This window comes from Barbatula barbatula, assembly GCF_947034865.1.
Source record: "Barbatula barbatula genome assembly, chromosome: 1".
In the NCBI taxonomy this organism is placed as follows: Eukaryota; Metazoa; Chordata; class Actinopteri; order Cypriniformes; family Nemacheilidae; genus Barbatula; species Barbatula barbatula.
Window position 1 is genome coordinate 26,614,274 of NC_136766.1, and position 18,829 is coordinate 26,633,102.

The 18,829-nt window shown below is 38.6% G+C and overlaps 2 protein-coding genes across 6 annotated transcripts in view; both read right to left on the reverse strand.

Moving 5' to 3' along the window:
* Positions 1-3,336, reverse strand: part of LOC306896111 (insulin receptor substrate 1-B) — a 36,724-nt gene extending 33,388 nt beyond the window's left edge. The window contains exon 1 of one of the 4 annotated variants that reach the window (XR_013786871.1): positions 2,494-3,336. Coding sequence is in view for 2 of the 4 variants with exons in the window: in XM_079459801.1 (XP_079315927.1) it covers positions 2,494-2,842 (349 nt within the window). In the remaining 2 variants the exon portion in view is untranslated. The remainder of the gene's footprint in view (positions 1-2,493) is intronic. The other 3 variants (XR_013786872.1, XM_079459801.1, XM_079459802.1) reach the window with 3 other exon arrangements.
* Positions 3,337-4,436: 1,100 nt separating this feature from the next.
* Positions 4,437-17,823, reverse strand: agfg2 (ArfGAP with FG repeats 2). Of its 2 annotated transcripts, none has more exons than XM_079459099.1 (14): positions 17,030-17,823; positions 16,316-16,409; positions 13,393-13,508; positions 13,136-13,283; positions 12,638-12,758; positions 12,429-12,533; positions 11,597-11,629; positions 10,669-10,854; positions 10,466-10,550; positions 10,303-10,349; positions 9,162-9,245; positions 6,327-6,431; positions 5,848-5,918; positions 4,437-5,538 (listed from the first exon to the last, which is right to left on the reverse strand). In XM_079459099.1, exons 1-14 carry the CDS (start codon positions 17,194-17,196, stop codon positions 5,491-5,493), a joined length of 1,410 nt encoding a protein of 469 aa, XP_079315225.1. In that variant the 5' UTR covers positions 17,197-17,823; the 3' UTR covers positions 4,437-5,490. The 2 variants fall into 2 exon arrangements, with proteins under 2 accessions (XP_079315225.1, XP_079315226.1); XM_079459100.1 differs by having other exon boundaries at positions 4,442-5,538; positions 6,327-6,413.
* Positions 17,824-18,829: the final 1,006 nt, after the last annotated feature.

Sequence of the window (18,829 nt, forward strand, 5' to 3'; positions counted from 1 at the left end):
TCCCCACGCTAATTTCTCCTCACTGTTAGTTGTACAGGTAGATACCAGACATAAATGTCACGGCTTCAAGTCTCAATATATTTTTTATAGTTTAATTGGATTCCCTAATGCAGTTGAACATCCCAGGACACCTGTTCTTCACTGACAAAACATATGCTTCTTTGGGCCTCCTGGTAAATACATCTGAAAAAAATTGCCTTTACTGTATGCACCATTGATAATATTGTTCATGTAAACTTCATTCAGCTTTGCTTGTACAAGCAGGTTCAAGCTGATCTAGGTTCTTCAGTTCCTTTCAAAACTTTCCACAGTTAGTGAACTCAATGACTGTGGTTTCTATGTTCCATATGTGGTTAGTCCGGAATATACTGATGAAATAGACAGTTTGAAGTCCAAAACCCACGTCAAAGGGAAAATATTCGGCTGTATCACTGAACTCCCTAGCCACAATTGTTTAGGCCTACTTGGTCCGTAATGCAAGGTTATGATTACCGATTTAATCACAACGTAGGTTAAGATCAAGTCTAGAGTGAAAAATAATGATATGTAAATATAATTATATGTTAACATTAATGCAAGTGAATGAATTGATATAAGAGAAATGGGTTTCACAAAAGACTTACTGAAGTCCAAATGAAAAAAATCAATGGTTACTGTAAATTCATCCCCAGAATAATTTGGATTTCAGAGGACAGATTACTGTGGAACGGCTTCTCAGTTGAACATAATCAAGGAGTAACTACGTACGTAAAGTAAGAACAGAACGTGTGTTACAGGTCATCTCAAAGTTGTCTTGCCCATCAACAGTTCAATCTCAGAAGGAATCCTCATGACTACACAGATGTCAAAATGTTTGATCAGCCAATCTACAACCTGTTATCCGTTCGGGGGGGGGCTTATTGCCGACAACTGGATGGTCATCTCCAGCTTGACCCTTTCATTTTATGCTGTCATCTCCTTTGCACCCACCAAACATGTTCCTTTTCGTTCCATTTGTAAATCATGAACTACACATTAAGTACACATCAATAAAATGCAGTAACTCTTTGCAAACATGACATCCTCACAACCTGTATGCATTTCCGAATTGCCTGACATATGGCTTGGGCTTTCATTATGCCCTCATTCCATAATTGCCAGCTAGGTAATAGCACCTTGGACTTGTATTATTGGTTTGCAAAGGTTGCGTCACATGTTGGGTTCAGTCATATCTCCTGGAGCCAAGGAACACGCAGGCCTGTGTAATTGCTACAGGAGTCACGGTCAATGCTCTTTTCTGTTTACTCTTTAATAGTGTACCCGCCATTTCTACGCAGTGTATCCCAAAAGGATTTACAGGTTACGTAATATTTGATATCTTGAAATAATGCTAATCATGCAAACTTTTTGAAAAGCAATGAGTGAGATTATTTCGTACACTTGAGATGTTCGTACCAGAATTATGGAGAAAACGAATAATACCATACACTTTTAATCTGTAAATTTCACACTACATGTTTATGTTCGCAGGTGTAGGTTGTGTTATAGTTGCATATCATTCTCTTCTAAATGTCCTGCAAAGTTACTTTGGAAACGCTTGTATGCCTAATAAAGAGAACATTACTTTCCTCAATGGAGCACGCAAAACATATAGATGCCAAAAGAAACTGTGATATATTCTTAAACGTATGGTGGGACTATATACTTTACTAATATTTTTCAACAAATTAGTAGGCTATAACTATAACAATGTATAAAGTGTAACTACTGAAATTATGTTGTAGCTATCAACTTCCAAAATAAAGATTTCATCAGCTGGAGATGCTTTTTAAACAGTAGTGAAGGAGTTCCCATGCTGGGCCTGCTTATGTTTGTTATTTAAAATCATCTAATTCAAAAATATTAAATAAAATAGTTTGTAATGAAACAAGCTTGCGTGTTTTTTCGATTGTGTCTTTATATTTTAAAACAATCATTTAAGCGCACGCCTTCAGATCAGAAGATCTGTGAGGTCAAGAGAAACATTTCACCCGTGATCCTAAACTTTAAACGGTATTGTATATTTGCCTTGTCTGACAAAAACACTAAGAGAGAGGAAGTTCTCGTTGTGTCTTAACAGTTTGCTCAAGTTGATCTCTAAACGATAACATGCGCTCCAAGGGTGGCGTGAAAAAGTAAGTCGTTGAACTTCAGAAACAGTCCTTCCCTTCTTTAACACTAAAGCAAATGAGGCCCCTCTGTCCAACTCGGGGGCCTGAGGGGAAAACACTGTGCCGTTTCAACAACACCAGCAACCGCAATACTCGAAGTCTCTACCACTTAACTTGCATTATACTTTCCGTGGGAAAGACTTTATTTGCAAATTGCACGTGTGTTCTGTACACCATATAGACAGAAATTGATAAGTAAACGCAGCTGTAGAAGCTGTAACAAATTGCCACGTTAACGCGTTATTTCCACACTCTGTTATCCCTGTTACACAGTACTGCTCGGTGCTTTATTTTCTACACTTACTCTTGCATTGAAGTTCCACCATCGCTTGAAACCATTCCTCCTGGTCCGTCTCATTCTCCGCGGCCACAACAAAACTCTCAGCCCGGGTGTACAGCACGATCATGTGTTTATTCTTGGAGTCGACTCGTTTGTTGATGTTGAAGCACGTTTCCAGTGCCAGTGCCTTTTTGGGCACGGGAGCTTTACCCTTAAATTTCTTCTCACTCTCGTAGTATTCGAGACGGGCCGGGCCGCGCTCAGAGGTCGTCCGTAACACGAAGTACCGCCTGTGCATGGATTTCTGCTTGCGGAGATAGCCGCTCTTGCGGACGTCCTCGGTGCTGCTCTGCGGTTCGGTCTGGTTCTCCATGGTTCGGTTGGGTGTCTTTCGCGGAAAAGAAAAGTTTTCAGCCTTAGAATTAGCGAACGACAACAAACGTAACCTCCGTCGTCTGCTGTTCCTCTGCAAAATGCATGTGCGTAAAGGTCGCAACAATCGGATTCTTTCCAAAAACAATGTAATTGAATGCTGCCTTTTCTTGGCATTGGTCGAGCTGAATGGGTGAGCGCGTAGTACACGGCCGCGCACGCATGAGCACACGCGGTGCGCTGTGCAAGAAATAGCGCAACTACTACGATTTTAAAGGAGCTTTAAGAGTTCAGTAATCTTGTTACAGTAACATACAGTAGACAGCTCGCCGTCGCCCCTCCTCTCCTGCACCGCGAACAGCGCTACTGTGAAGCCGTCTGTCTGTCACTCATCGGTCCTCTGTACTTCACGCGTCCGTGTGTGTTTGAGGGCGGAGAGGGTAGAGCGCGAGGCTGCGAACCAGAATCGGGTTTCATTCGCCTCTGGACTGTTCTGACTCAATGCTGCTTACACAAACGTTATATCTGAAGCGTTATTACATTGTTATCTGATCGCTTTGGATATAACCAAAAGGTTTATTTTAATTTTAAAAGAACCCTGCACACTGTTTTATGTCAGTCAGATAGTGGGATAAATCTCATCAGTTAGCTAGGGGAACGTTTCATATAACTGGGTGTAAGTCCCTGAAATGAAAACGAAAAGGAAAAACGGCCCGTTATTTTAGGGCTTAGGGAATTTTGGTTGCGTTCTGAAATGGCATAACGATAGCGCCATCTGATGGTTACATTGCGGTAAGTATTAGCTAACATTTACGTTTAGCTGGTAGACCATACGAATACGTGTTTTTTTAGTGTAGTTTGTGTAAATATATTCAATTGATATTTAAGGGACATTTTATGTGATTGCCTATTTAGGCAAATCAAATGGACCACCAGTTTTCAGTTAAAATTGGGTATTTTCCGATTTGATAACAAAGTGCATATATAAATGTGTATTGATAATTATAGCAGACAAATGTTTATTTTTACAGAATAAGATCCAAATGAAAAGAACAAAAGACAATAGCTACATCTGTACCATGTGGAATATTCTATCGCTCGTAATAGCTCGTTGTGTTTTATTTAAGTAGTCGCATATTGTTGCTTAAGAGAAATAGAAATAGAAACAAATGGGACAGTTGCTCAAATTCAATTGTTAGATTTCGGTCTCTTTTTCTAATAGGCTTAAAATTAAGCAAGTTAAATTCTTAATAACTGAGCCATTAAAGATAACTCATCTTTATTTATTGCTTATTGAGTAAAGACTGATTTCTAATGTGACCTAATGTTAATATAACTCTATCATGAAAATTTTGTACTTTATTGTATATATATATATTTAGTGTGTATATTGTCACACTATAATTGATGCTCACTCTATTTGATGCTGTAGGTTTTTAGGTAATAACCAAAAAGTGGTCAATTTTAGCTGTTCTTACTTTACATGAATAAGAGAAAATGCATATATTAGATACTTTGACCACCTTTACATTTGATGTTAGGCAACATAATGTTATGAACTATGATTCAGACATAAAAATTAGACTAGGTCAGGTGGGCTGAAATTAATATTATTTTTAATTTATACTTGAAAGCCCTATATGTTCATAGAGTGCAAATACATTCAAAATGCAATATTGATCTTCACAGAAAAATATAAATGATGCTGTTTTAAAAAAGATATTGCATTAAAATCCAAAAGCAGCAAATTCATTGATTTGCATCACATAGACAGAAAAACATTGACACGAACGTTAGCTTTATGTATATGGATACAGCTCAATACAAGACCATTCTATATAATCCATTTTCAAATAAACAATCTCTACATTATACAGGATGCATAACAGTATTTGACAGTTTTTGGTCCATACACTTATCCCTCATAATAACTGAAATTGCAGTACATTCAGCAGCTTCCCGCTCTTGTGAAGCGCATGCAGTCCGACAGTGCACACACAATTACATTAAAAACATGTAAAAAACCATCAACGTCAAAATAAATAGAAATTAGCTCGGCATACAGACACAGACAGATAAGTGAGGGAACGTCTGCGTCACTTCTGCCGTCTTATTAACATGCAGCTTGGATCATAAAAAACTAATTAGCAAAAATGCCGTACTGTCATAATCTGAAGCTCAAATATGCTACTGTTTTTGTTAGGTCAACCTCATTCTTTGCTGAAGTAAGACACTCCGGCTATTAGGGAGATGTTGGCACAAAAAGCTCTATCATTTGGCAGTAACTGAAAGTTAAAGCAGCGGCTTGTGTGTGTGCAAGTGTGTGCGTACTTGGTAATGGTTCTCATAAACACCTTTTCACCTGAGTTTCTCCTGCTATCAGAAAACATTCCGATATTTGGCAAAACCCACACACACACACAAACACACATGCCTATACAGCATGATTTATAGCATCTGGTACAAAAAGAGCACACACACACACACACTCACACAAAGCTTGTACAAACAAGAACATGTACATATACTAACAAACACCCACACCGTTGAACATACATGAACACAGACAGACAGACATAAACTCAAAGTCAGAAATCAGACAGGTGTTGGGTGTTGTTATCATCTGGTTGAGTCCCCTCTGGATCAGGATCAGATGAAGGGGTTCAGCGAAGCTCCTCTGCTAGGGTAAATATTCCCCTAGGAGAATTCATGGAAAAAGTTAAACACTCCCATAACTAATCTTCCCAAAATCACACACACACACACACACATTGTTTTTATACATTGTGGGGGCTTTCCATAGACAATGACACAAAAACACACACACACTTGTTTAGCGCGTATATAAACATGGTATAGAGAACCTAATTACTTATTAAATGTAATTTAATCATGAAATTGCCAAGAAAACTGCAAATGGTGACCTGCAAATGGTTTATGTTACCTAGAAACAGGGTTATTTAGCACACAGTCTTGAGTTAGTACACTGGTAAAGATCTTGCTTACAGTAAACGGGTTGACAGACATTGGTCGTGGGACTTTGGGCTTGGACTCAGGCGCAGGAAATGAGTTAAAACCTACAAACAAATAAGCAGGATTAAACAAATCAGATAAAATCTACATATTTCATAACAAATACGCACACATGTTTTCTACGTTTTAGCAGCAAATTAGTTGAATCAGGTTTTTATAGAAAGAAAATCTGGGTTTTTGAGTGCGACATAAACTTGTCTCTCCAATATTTAGAATTTGGACTGCAATACCAAGCTCAATTGCTAAATGTCAATGTCCAATAAGGTTTCCTTAAAAACGACTAAACTACAGTCAGATGAATCTATAAGAGACATCTAAGGGGCGATTCACATTTCACGTCTAAAACCGTTCCTAATTCCTGTCTTAATATTTTAATTGATTAGTCAAGTATTTTAAGGACAAGGGGTTCGCTGCCATTAAGACAATTTAAAGTTTTAAACTTGCATACTCACCATTGGCTTCCTGGTTGCTAGACTGTTGGTGTGAGAAAGCACTTTGGGTGGTGGGAGCAGGAAAAGAGACAGACTGGTGAAACACAGCTGAGGAGGAGGTGTCATCTGTGAATCAAAGACAGATTCAAGTGTTCGAATCAAAAGTCTTGAGATGTCCTCAAGAAACTTACAAAGACTTCATTCTCAAACGTGTGTGCTTGTCTTTGCTACTCTAATGTAAACCTGTGTTTCCATCTTGACATGTGTAACTATATTAGTTATTGCCAGGGGCGCCGCCAGGAATTTTGGGCCCCATGAAAAAAAATCTATTGGGCCCCCTCTGTGCAGCTGTTGGCACCACATCTCTAGGCCCTTACTGTCCAATCAAAAGCTTTAAATAACTCCAATCAAAGGCTTGCAACTGTCTTGCTTCTTGCAGTGCAATACTAGTACTAGCAAAATATTTACTCCTGGTGATCTGTAAATGCAAGTCTACATACAGTATGCAGCTCACTATTTGATGCAAGATTAAAAGTCACCATAAAAATGTCCTTTCTTAATGTATTTTTATTGTAAAAATATTGACAGATTTAAACAAAGAAAAAACATAAATATATATTAACTTTTAATCAAAATAAATTAACATCATCATCTCAAAACAATGAAAACAGCTTTTTTTTTACTTAACTGCACATATATGCCAACAACAAAATGAAGTTGACGTGTAAAACGGAATTTCCACATCAGGGTTATCATAGTGCTACAAAACAGATCAAGTGATCACCAAATCAATAGGTGGAATATGGTCATAACAAAACTAACAGTACCAGTGACATCAAATTAAAAGGTAAGTTAACATGGTACAAATAAGAACAATGGAAATATATACCAATAAATGACACTAACACTACAGAACATGGACCCAAATTACCTATAGTTCTGTATTATCATCACTTGATTACATACATTAGATATGATAGATTTGTGTGTGTGTGTGTGTGTGTGTGTGTGTGTGTGTGTGTGTGTGTGTGTGTGTGTGTGTGTGCAAGCTTCTCAAATACACTGCCCTTCATGGTGGGAATAATAAGGTCTGTATCTATAGATGTCATTTAACGGCCAAAATTCAGTCTAAATGAACGCATCAAACTGGATTATTTTAATATTGTCTGTAATCTACATGCAGTTTGAGGTGAGCTACTCATTGTTTTTTTAGATTAGATAGATTAGATTCAACTTTATTGTCATTACACATATACAAGTACAGTGTAACGAAATGTAGTTTAGGTCTAACCAGAAGTGCATATCAAGTGCAGGATATAGTTAGAATAAATACAGAATACAATATGAGAGAATATAATACAGTGGGCATGGACTATAAAAATATTTTGCAGTAGGAATGTTCTATGAAAATATGACAGTAGGTATATACTATGAACAATATATACAGATGGCTATATACTATGTACATTAATGTACAGGTGGATATGAACAGATAATAATTAAGACTAATTTAGACTATTGTTTCTTAATGCATCTAATACAGACAAGAGGTTCTTTTTTATGTCATAATGGTCATTATGTGAGAAAAACAATTTTGCTTCATTTCTGTCATTAATAAATATTCCACTTTCTTTTTTGTTATTTGTCATTAACACAGTGTTGCTCACCTTCTTCACTGGGACAGGGAGGGGTGCAGTTATGGGGAGACTGGGGTGCTGCTGACTCATCTGTTGTTAAGTCTGTTATGATGGCCATGGAGTCATGGACAATTATTTCATATGAATATCTTGCTAAACGTTTCCCTGCACTGAATAAATGTTTATGAAATGTTTATGAAATGACACTAGCCTGCAGCTAGCTAGCTTATTTCCCTATGGACAACAGGTTAATACCACTCAGACTGAATGCTACACACCTTTCTTGGTGAAAAACTGGGTTACAGATTGACACCCTTTCTTTTGTCTTTGCTCTCTCAATTTAGTTTCTTTTCCTTTTTTGAAAACCAGATTTTTTTACTGCGCAACCTAGTTGTCTCTGTTTCTGACGCGACGTGACTTTCTGCAACTAAACACTGACGAGTGGGCTGAGGCAAGACCGAACCATTTCATGCAGACACAGGGGGGTGCTCGGTCAATTTGGATGTTTACTTTTTGGTCCATTGGGGATATTTAACTTTTATTGCCAAAATACGTTAAATAAAAGACATCCTTCATTTTATTATTATTTTAAATACACTAAATGATGATGATTTATATAGTGTATAATATAATTAAAAATTAATTCGTTTTTACCTATCTGTTTGGGCCCCTGTCAGTCAGGGGCCCTTGGAATTGTCCTAACTTTTCCCCCCTATACGGCGCCCATGGTTATTGCATACCCGTACTGTATGTGTTTTGAATTACTTAAGTGTCCAAGTTAATACAAAGTACTTTACAAATAAATACATGACTTCATCCTCCTATATGTCTAACAAACCACTCTCACTGTTTGTGTTGGCTTTGTGTTTCGATTTTGTAGGAGTACGCATCATGTATGATGTTATTATGAGTAGGGTCTATTTGTTCTGCACAGGAAGACCAAAATTTCCAGTTAACAAATTAGCTTTATGGAGTAAGTTTCTTCAAAGCCAAGCAGACTCCGTCAGATTTAGGATTGCAATAATGTTTCCTTCGTAATAAACAACTAAGGGTTTAAGTTCAAGTATAAAGTTTCAGAGAGAATATTGCTGATCTAGCATAAACTTTTCTTTCCAGAAATGTTGAAATGAATAAATTGCAAAAAAATTCTATCTTGTATTGAGTCTTTCTATTCTCTGAAAGCCAAAACATGAACAAGGCAGAAGCACAAACTTCTTACCTGTGGCTGTGCTTTTGAAGGGGTTACTGGTAGAGAGAACAGGCTGGGTGGAACTGGCTGTAGAACTGAAAGGGTTTGGGAAATCTGAATCAGGAAGAAAAAAGAGATGTGGTTATGTGTCTGACTGCACAGAAGGCCTGTCATTAGCACCAATTGCACGTTTGATCTTAGTCTTCCTTTGACTTAATTATTGTGAATTTACAGACATTTCCGGCCTATAGATTTTATTTGGTCAAAGAATATCTGAGGTCACACTGTAAGATCTTATATGTTCCACACGGAGCGGAGACAAAAAGAGTCAAGTATAAAGAAAGAAACATTTATTTGTATAGTTTCAAGAAGCAGCTTAAAGTCATGAAACAACAGCGATTGTGGACAACGATGCAGAAGTATAAATGAAAACCGACACATAGCCTACAGCATACAGGCTACGGCGTAGGTCCTTCGTTAGAAGTCAAAATTGCTTCAGTTAAACGTCTTCTGAAATCAGAAAAAAGGGCGGGGGTTTATTTTGGCTTTATTTGGCTAAAAATGCCTGGCCATTGGACAGTCAGTATAGTCCTACCTCTTTTTTTTGTTGCTGAGATGTGAATAAGAGTTGTTGTTGTTGAGAGGGGAAGGGGAGCTTAATGTTTTTGACTAAAGATTAAAAGTGCAAATGAATAAAAAAATGGTGTGCAGGGATAAATCATTTATAATAATCACTGGAACACTGTGTAAAACACGTAGAATTTTCCTGTTTGATTTCATGGTGACTTTATCATCATACTGCAGTTTTGTAAATGTCTAGTTCATGCTGCTCAGAGGTGACACACAGCAGTTACAAACGAATGAATAATGTTGAGAATAATGGTACAAATATACAATTATACATAAAAATAAATATAATGTATGTTAATAATATAATAAATATTGTTTCAACATAAAACAAAATTATGATTTAGAAGGATTCTGTTCTGTAAAAGTTCTGTTCAGAAAAAAATAAACAGGTGATTCAAGATCTAAATGTATACATCGGTTATTAATTATTTACTTGCAAATCTCTTACTATTTATTATACATAATAATTACTATTAGAGATTAGCCGATATGTAGTGCATCTCTCTCTCTGTCTGAGAGAGATTATCTTTTAACTGCTTACTTGCAAATGTTTGAGATCCAGAGGTGGCCTCTGGAACTCCTGGGGAACTGAAAATAAGAGGACAAGAAATATGAAATGTGCATATATCAACACACAGAAATCTACTATGAAGATATCACTCAACATCTTAACATGTTTGTTTATACGGTGGTAAAACCTTCACCTTGCAGGGGTGGAACTTGAAGACAGCCGGTTACCAAAAAGGGTGCTATACTGAGGGGGTCCATCAGATGGTGTTGTTGAAACAGCTACAACAAATGTAGGAGAAAACCTTGGCTCAAAAGCATCTCAAAACATATACTGCACAGTGACTTCCACCATGCCAAGAAAATTGATAACGTTCATCATATACATATACAGTCTTACCTGTGACAGGAGTGTCAGAGAACACCCTGTCAAGCTGTGATAAGGCTGCGTACTTATCCTGAGTGGCAGGGGGCGGAGCAGCAGTACTTAGTGTGTTGTGGGTGTGGCTTAGACCTCCAAAATCCAAACTAAGTGATTTAGGGAAGGATCTGAATGGTGCGCCACCCCCAGAAGACAAAGTGCGACCTAAACCAGAGAAATGAGTCAGGAGGCTATCAACAAGTTTACTCTGAAAGCATGCACATGCATGCAACAATAGAACATGCAACAGTTTCACACATTCTTTCACATCAACAGGTTACATGTTCGAGAAGTGAGATAAAGCAGATGCTGGTGTGAGCTATTTTCTAAATATACGTTCACTTTAAGGCCTTTGCTTTTTTTAGTATCAAAGTGCAGATTGTCTGTCCTTGACCTTGCGGAGCTGTGATGTAGGGCTTTGAAGTAGCTGGCTAAAGCGGGTCCAGGACACATTCAATATCGTTGTGTGAATTCAGCATGGCACTGCTGGTACTTACTGAGAAAATTCCTTGAACTAGTTACACATAGTAATGAGCTAAAATATATTTATATAAAAATATACTCTCTATTTTATTGAGACAGAACATTATTTGATGCCTGTTTTTTACTTCCCACTGGCTAACATGATACTGTGGCCACAAGCTGCTGACATGTGAATGGTGCATATTTAGGTTTATTACAAACAGCCTTGAATTTTGCAATGTATCAAACGGGATTCAAGCCTCTCTACCTTTTTATTTCTTTCTCATTGAACACATAGCCCACACATAAACTCATTATAATTGAACACTAATGCATGTGAACTTTTCCTTTTGCATTTCATGGCTAGTTTACTTAACATTACAGTAAGGTGGTCTGAATAACTGTAGTTTTTGCAAAGCACAACTCAAAGTGACATGAGACTTACCTAAAGTGAAGCTGTTTTTGAAAGTGCTGCTTGCTGTGAAATAAAGTATGTAGGAAGGATATCAAATTAAAAGGAAAGGTATGTCAAAATATTTTTTTGGTATTTTAGTAAATTGTTATTTTTTAACAATTAGTAAATATTGTTAGTTCTTTAAATTATTAGCATAACTAGTTTTGTCAGGACTGGTGAGGACAGAACCCAAACGCAGACAGAGGAACATCTTCAAAACTTCCCACAAGGGGGCAAAACAAGGCAAGGCATAGATACGAGAAAATCATTTCAGAAACAAGGCTCATGAAACAAGGACTGGAGATACATACAAGGACGAAATTAACGGAACAGCACAGGACAGAAAACACAGGGGCATTAAATATAGCTGAACTACAGAGGGAAAATTACACTAGGCAGGTGTGGGGGATGAAACACTGATGGTAAGCTAGACGAGGGGGCGGGGTCAAAAGACGAGACAGGATAGCCATGGCCATCATAACAAACAATGACCATGTGCTTCCACACATAACACGTGGGACCCCTGCCGATAAGACTAGCAAAGCATGACGAGCCAGGATCATGACACATTTTTAATGAATTCCTAAAAGTCTTAGTGCAAAAAAAGCTATCTTGGGTTTGATTCCCAAATAATATCTCTCCGATCCATCAGATGGGGCCTTATCTGAAGGACACGATTCTCACAAATAAACATGTTTGAAAAAAACATTACATACATTTACAATTTTCAATGTGATATCACACTTTTTTTGAATTGGAGACAGAACAGGTGTGACGGAAAGGGATTTAAATGACGTGTGTTCATATGTATGTCTTTGTGTACCTGAAGGACGTGGAAGGGCAGGAAAGGAGGAGAGATGACCCTGGGGTCCAACTCCTGAAGAAATTGTCCCTGGTCTCTGTCTCTCCATTCCACTCAACAATGTGTCTTGGAAAGAGGGTAAAGCAAGAATTAAAATGAAAAACGAATGACTCGAGAAAATATTTTAGGAGCAGAAGGGTTGATAGGAAGTGTTAAAGTGGTACTCATACCTTTAATGGGAGGGTCTCTGAAGCTTTGAGACCGGGTGGGTCTGGTAGTGAACACTTCAGTACGGCTATCAGCTGGAGACACAGCCGGAGCTCTGTCCCATACTGATAGTTGAGACTGGGACTGTGGGAATATGCAAAAATATAATAAAAAACAGACCAACATCCTTGACACATTTTTGGCCTGTTTGTGCCCAAAGTTTGTCAGACAGCTCTGACTAAACAGTCTTTCAATTGTTCTGTTCTAGTCAAATCACTTTGAATAGGCTAGGCAAGAAAATCATATGTGCTGATAGTCAACCTTTAACTTCTCTTTACCTCTAAAAATGTATTTATGTATTTATTTTTTAATAAAACATGTTTTGATTTGATGAACAATTTATGCATAGTATTGTCAAAACATCAATTAGTAAGGATTACAGAAATGTTAATGAATAAAAAAAATGACTTTACCCAGAAAATACATTTTTCATCATATCATTTTTTCTTTCTTTTTCTCACCAGTGTTCGAGTGGGCCGGATTGTGGGATTATGAGGATGTCCAGATGGAGGCTGACTTTGAGCGGGCCCATGTGAAGCAGGGACAGCCTGAACACCCGGTCCCCATGAAGCCTCTGCATCCCTGCGAATCTTGCTTTTAGAAAAATGCCTGGAAAACAGACACTACTTATAACATGCTTTGGCCTTAGAAAAAACAGAAGCAATCAGAGGGTGGATGTCTGAAGGTATGGTGTGAAATTCCAAGGTGCTGTACTCACCATTTCTTTCTCTCATATTTTTCCTGGAGGAACTCTTTTAGCTTCTGTGTGTCACGTGCATCAAAACAGCCGTCTGTTTTTGGGTCAAATATGCAGAGCCAAGTTCTCCTTCCAACCTAAAGTTCCCACCAGCCAAGAATACGGTTTAAATCCTCAATAACAAGATCTAATCTGTAACAAATGTACTAATCATTGTAATCCATCCTGTATGTAATGGACATTGTAATGAGTTCTTCCTCAAGTAAATCACATATTAATCCACTTCTCAGGGGAGATGTTTGCTGTAATATTGAATTAGCATTTTGTTGTAATGGGTTTGTGTTTATCATTAACCTAAAAACAGTGTAACTTATTACAGCTGTGGCCTAATGGTTAGAGCGTTGGGCTTGTGATCAGAAGGTTGCCGGTTCTAATCTCAGTGCCAGCAGGTCATGACTGAAGGGCCCTTGAGCAAGGCACCTTACCCCTGATTGCTCTGACAGTAATGTGCCACTGTATAAAACTACTTGTTAGTCGCTTTGGATAAAAGCGTCTGCCAAATGAATAAATGTAAATGTATGAAAAATATCCAACTTTAGTGCCATACATTTCAAACATCTTATTTTGCAGGTTCACGTTGTTTGTTTTCATGCAGTTTTATTTCATCATTCAATTTTATGTCATTGCCAGCATTTATATTTGCTGTGTCTGCCTGTTCATCTCATACTGAACATCTTTGCTGAAACAGGAAAGGCGTAATGAGTCAGAGCCAAAGTCTAAGGACGGTTACGCAAGCAACAGCGCCCACCCACATAGCATTTAGAGGTAGAAGAGTGTGGTGCCAATGATGGGTGTGAATGTGAGTGCATTGATGTGTGTTAATTGGTTAGGGAGTGAAAGAGTGGTCCCTATGCTTAAACTCTATTCAGATATAGTGACCAGAAAGACAGGTTCACTCATTGTGTGAATACTCTGCAATGTACTCTCTCTTTGTACAATGCATTAAGTGAGCCCACTTCTGCTTTTGTCCCCAAGTCCCCAAGAAATCTAAAAGACATTTTATATTAATAAGAATATGTTCGCCCTAAAGCATTCAGTTGGGACTTCAAAATGAAAAGAACAGTTCACTCCTAATAAAAATGATCCCAAATACAATATAACTCTTATAATATATCTCTAAATTAAGTTCAGCTGAAGAAAGGAAGACATATCCAGCACAGCATGAGGGAGACATCATTTCGAGTTACCTTACCAGCCATCAAAACTTCTACTAGTAAAAATTAAATACCACATTACCAGATTAACAAAGTCACAGTTTACATACAATATCTGTATTTCGTATTATTTAAAAATTAATAAGTATTGTAGCCTCTGCCTTCTTCTGTTGTTCCCATTCCTCATCTTTTGTGCCAAAATGCAGTTTGAGTAGGTCTTTGCTATTGCTTCAATACAAATGAACAAGCGTGCCGATATTTGTTGAGTGATGGGTATGATTTAAAAAGCTAGCTTTAGCACAATTGGGTTGTATTAAATATGTAATGATGGGCCACGAATTGAATAAGTGAACATAATTTTTGAAATATAAGTAACCAAGCTAGTGTCCTGTTTCAGAAGAATTCAGTGCATTGAAAAAAGCTGCGTATTTCAAGGCACTTCGTGGGTCTTTAATGGGCACCACAACTGGACTAGTTGTTACATATTCCTAAAGCAACAGGGGTAAAATTTGTAATTTTTGCTTTTAGAGGTTGCAAAACAAAAACAAAAGCATAACTTGATGATGCTTTGAAGGAGCTAGAAATGATGTCTTTGCCCATAACTCATGCTGCAACACCTACAGTATCTCACAGGAGTGAGTACACCACTCACATTTTAGGAAATATTTTATTAGATTTTTTCATGTGACAACACTGAAATGTAAAGTAGTGAGTGTACAGTGTGTATAACTTAGCTGTCCCCTCAAAATGACTGAACACACAGCCATTAATGTCTAAAACGCTGGCAACAAAAGTGAGTACACCCCTAAGTGAAAATGTCCTAATTAGCCATTTTCCCTCCCCGGTGACATAAAGATGGCCTAGGCTATAAGAAGATTGCCAAGATTCTGAAACTGAGCTATAGCACGGTGGCCAAGACCATACAGCGGCTTAACAGGACAGGTTCCACTCAGAACAGGCCTTGCCATGGTCGATCAAAGAAGTTGAGTGCACGAGCTCAGGGTCATATCCAGAGGTTGTCTTTGGGAGTGTCATGGTCTGGGGCGGCATGAGTGCTGGCACCACTGGGGAGTTACAGTTCATTGAGGGAACCATGAATGCCAACATGTACTGTGACATCCCTTCGGAGACTGGGCCACAGGGCAGTATTCCAACATGATACCGACCCCAAGCACACTTCCAAGATGACCACTGCCTCGCTAAAGAAGCTGAGGTTAAAGGTGATGGACCGGCTAAGCATGTCTCAAGACCCAAACCCTATTGAGCCTCTGTGGGGTATCCTCAAACAGAAGGTGGAGGAGCGCAAGTTCTCTAACATCCACCAGCTCCGTGATGTCGTCATGGAGGAGTGGAAGAAGACTCCAGTGGCAACCTGTGAAGCTCTGGTGAACTCCATGCCCAAGAGGCTTAAGGCAGTGCTTGAAAATAATGGTGGCCACACAAAAAATGTACACTTTGGGCCCAATTTGGACATTTTCACTTAGGGGTGTACTCACTTTTGTTGCCAGCGGTTTAGACATTAATAGCCGTGTGTTGAGTTATTTTGAGGGGACTGCAAAAATGTACACTGTTATACAAGCTGTACACTCACTACTTTACATTGTAGCAAAGTGTCATTTCTTCAGTGTTGTCACATGAAAAGATATAATAAAATATTTACAAACGTAAGGGGTGCACTCATGCCTGTGAGATACTGTATGTGCTACGGTGCAAGAAGACCTGCCACTCACCTCGTTGCCATGGTTTTGCAAAAACTCCACTTCCTGTTGGGAGAAGGTTGTCATGGAAATAGACTTAACTCTGTGGGGCGGATTTAGTCCTCTCCTGGAAGAGAAACCGCAAAAACACAAACGGCGTGATTAAGATTGCCACCATTCGTCGTGTTATTCATTTTGCATTAAAAGATAAAACCTGTGAAATACATAAATAAATAAATAATGAAATGGTGCAGGATGATGGTGTGCCAGGGCTGTGTGAATTGTAGAAAATGCAACCTCCTGCAACAACACATAACAACCGTGAGAGAGGCGATGCGTATTTATTTCAGTGCTGGTGACAAACAATCATTTAAAACAGTTTCATTTTTGCAGTTGCAGACTAACCATATAGCATCGCTTGGTGCAATCGCAACGTTTGCTGACATGCAAAAAATAAGAGGCACTGATGCCAAACCTGATATCATGACGAAATGATACGTAACACAAGCGAGACTGGGACACGCCTGAAAATGACAAAGTAGTAATTACTAGCGGTCTGGAATGTAAACACCACCACCAAAGATTTCTTCGAAAGACGTGTTCCTCGTTTCTTGGCTCACAAAAAAATGCATATTACAATACAGCTCTTTAGACGCCCGTGCATGCAGTGTTATCACTCAGGGTAACCACTAAGAAAGTAATATTTGCGTGTGTCCGTGCAAAATCACAGTGTGTATTATTACTCACAGCATTCCAGAGCATGACGTGCATACGAAGCAGCCCACTGTGATATCGATGTAAGTCACCCCGGGCTGATTGCACTCAACGCAATGCTTGTTCACCCCCGTCTGGGCGAGCTCTCGGACCTTTCGGGCGCATATCTCCTGGTTGTCCCGGTGCTTTCGGTTCGACATGCCAGTGCCCTAGTGTCGCACACACCCCCGGAAATAAAGATGTTGTCGGAGAGCCGTTCACTGGCCCGACGTTGCACTTTACGCCCCACAGCCTTTTTTAATCCAATGTGTTCCTCACGCCCGCATTATAAAAGCGCGTGCGCTGATATGTTTTGCACGGGCTTGAAATGACGTGAAAACAAATCTTACATGGGTAGTCTCCCGCGTTAACGTGGTCACGACTGGGCGATCCGCCGCTAGTTTTACAACCGCCGTATTAATTTATTCATTGCTGCGGTTTTCTCACGGCGCAAAAATCCGTCTTTACGGCCACAGCATCATTCTTCTTACGCGTCCCGTTGATTCACATCCGTTCTCATGCATACAGTGTAAAATCGCTCGGGGCGCACAGTCCGTGCTGTTGCGCACCCTTCTTTCCTTTTACAGAATCTCTAGGGTATTGAAAAGAAACAGACGAAAGATCCTAGTTAGTGCACAATGCCCCCGGAAAGCGAATAAACGCAGGAAAAGTAGGCACTAGGCTGCTTTAGTATTTTTTGTTGCCATTATTTTGTGCTTATTTCTTTTCAGGGTTACTCAGCAACGTGAGATGTTATCGTGGACACTATTCATCACGCCCTTCAGCATGACGTTTGAAATAAAAAATGTTGCTCTTCGTGTGTTTATTAACTCTTTGTATGAACTTAAATTAGCTTGTACTTTCCCGTGTGGATCGTTGGCTGCAAACGTCAGGTAAATAAAACGAATGCTTTTACAAATCATTTGAACTATGATGCTGGTGTGTTGGAGGCATCTTCTGTTTTGCTGATGTGATTTTGGACGGTGTTAAATGTGCAATGCCATTGCAATCTTCTACCACCAGAGGTAGCGGTTTTCCAATTTATCAATGTACTGTCTAACGGTAAGCAAAATGTATTTGTTATCGATTTCTTTATATCTTTATGTATTGTTGCTTCAACAATTATCACTACACTAAATGCATTCTTGGATAAATACACGTGTACGGCACGACAACAGTGACTTTATGTCAGTTTATGTTTAGAGACTTCTTTATTTATATGTATTGTGCCAATGTGGTGGGTGTTCAGGATACTTAACCCAAATTCTGTCATAATTTACTCCCCTTCGAGTTGTTCCAAATCTGTTTACCTGTCTTTGTTCTGATGAACACAGAGAAATATATTTGGAAGAATGTTTAAGACCAAACAGATTCCCCATTATATGCCATAGTAGGAACATTTTTTTTCTGTGGAACGCAAAAGAATACAATTTGAAGTATGTAGGACAGCAAACAGTTCTGGGGCAAGTTTGACTACCATTGTATTTTTCCTACTATGGTAGTCAATGGGGAGCAAAATATGCATTCTTATATTCTTATAAGCATTTTTACAAATATATTTATTTTTGTTCATCAGATGAAATACATTCATACAGATTTGGACAATTCGAAGGTGAGTAAATTAAGAAATAACTTTTGAACATTTTTGGGTGAAAAAAATATCTCTTTAAAGCTCCCATGAAACGGAAGTTGCGATTCTCTTCCGTATCATGACGTGTATCCGAGTGAAACGGCTTCTGAAATTAGATTGGCCCTCCCTTGCAATTTATCTTTATCTAAATTTACGGATATTGG

Bases quoted from the DNA above. Each gene is read 5' to 3' on its own strand.
- agfg2 (XM_079459099.1), bottom strand. From the start codon at position 17,196: ATGTCGAACCGAAAGCACCGGGACAACCAGGAGATATGCGCCCGAAAG. The intron at 16,410-17,029 runs GTGAGTAATAAT...TTTCTCTTCCAG, and splicing joins ACGTCATGCTCTGGAATGCT to GAGAGGACTAAATCCGCCCC. The intron at 11,630-12,428 runs GTACACAAAGAC...TTTATTTCACAG, and splicing joins TGCCCTTCCACGTCCTTCAG to CAAGCAGCACTTTCAAAAAC.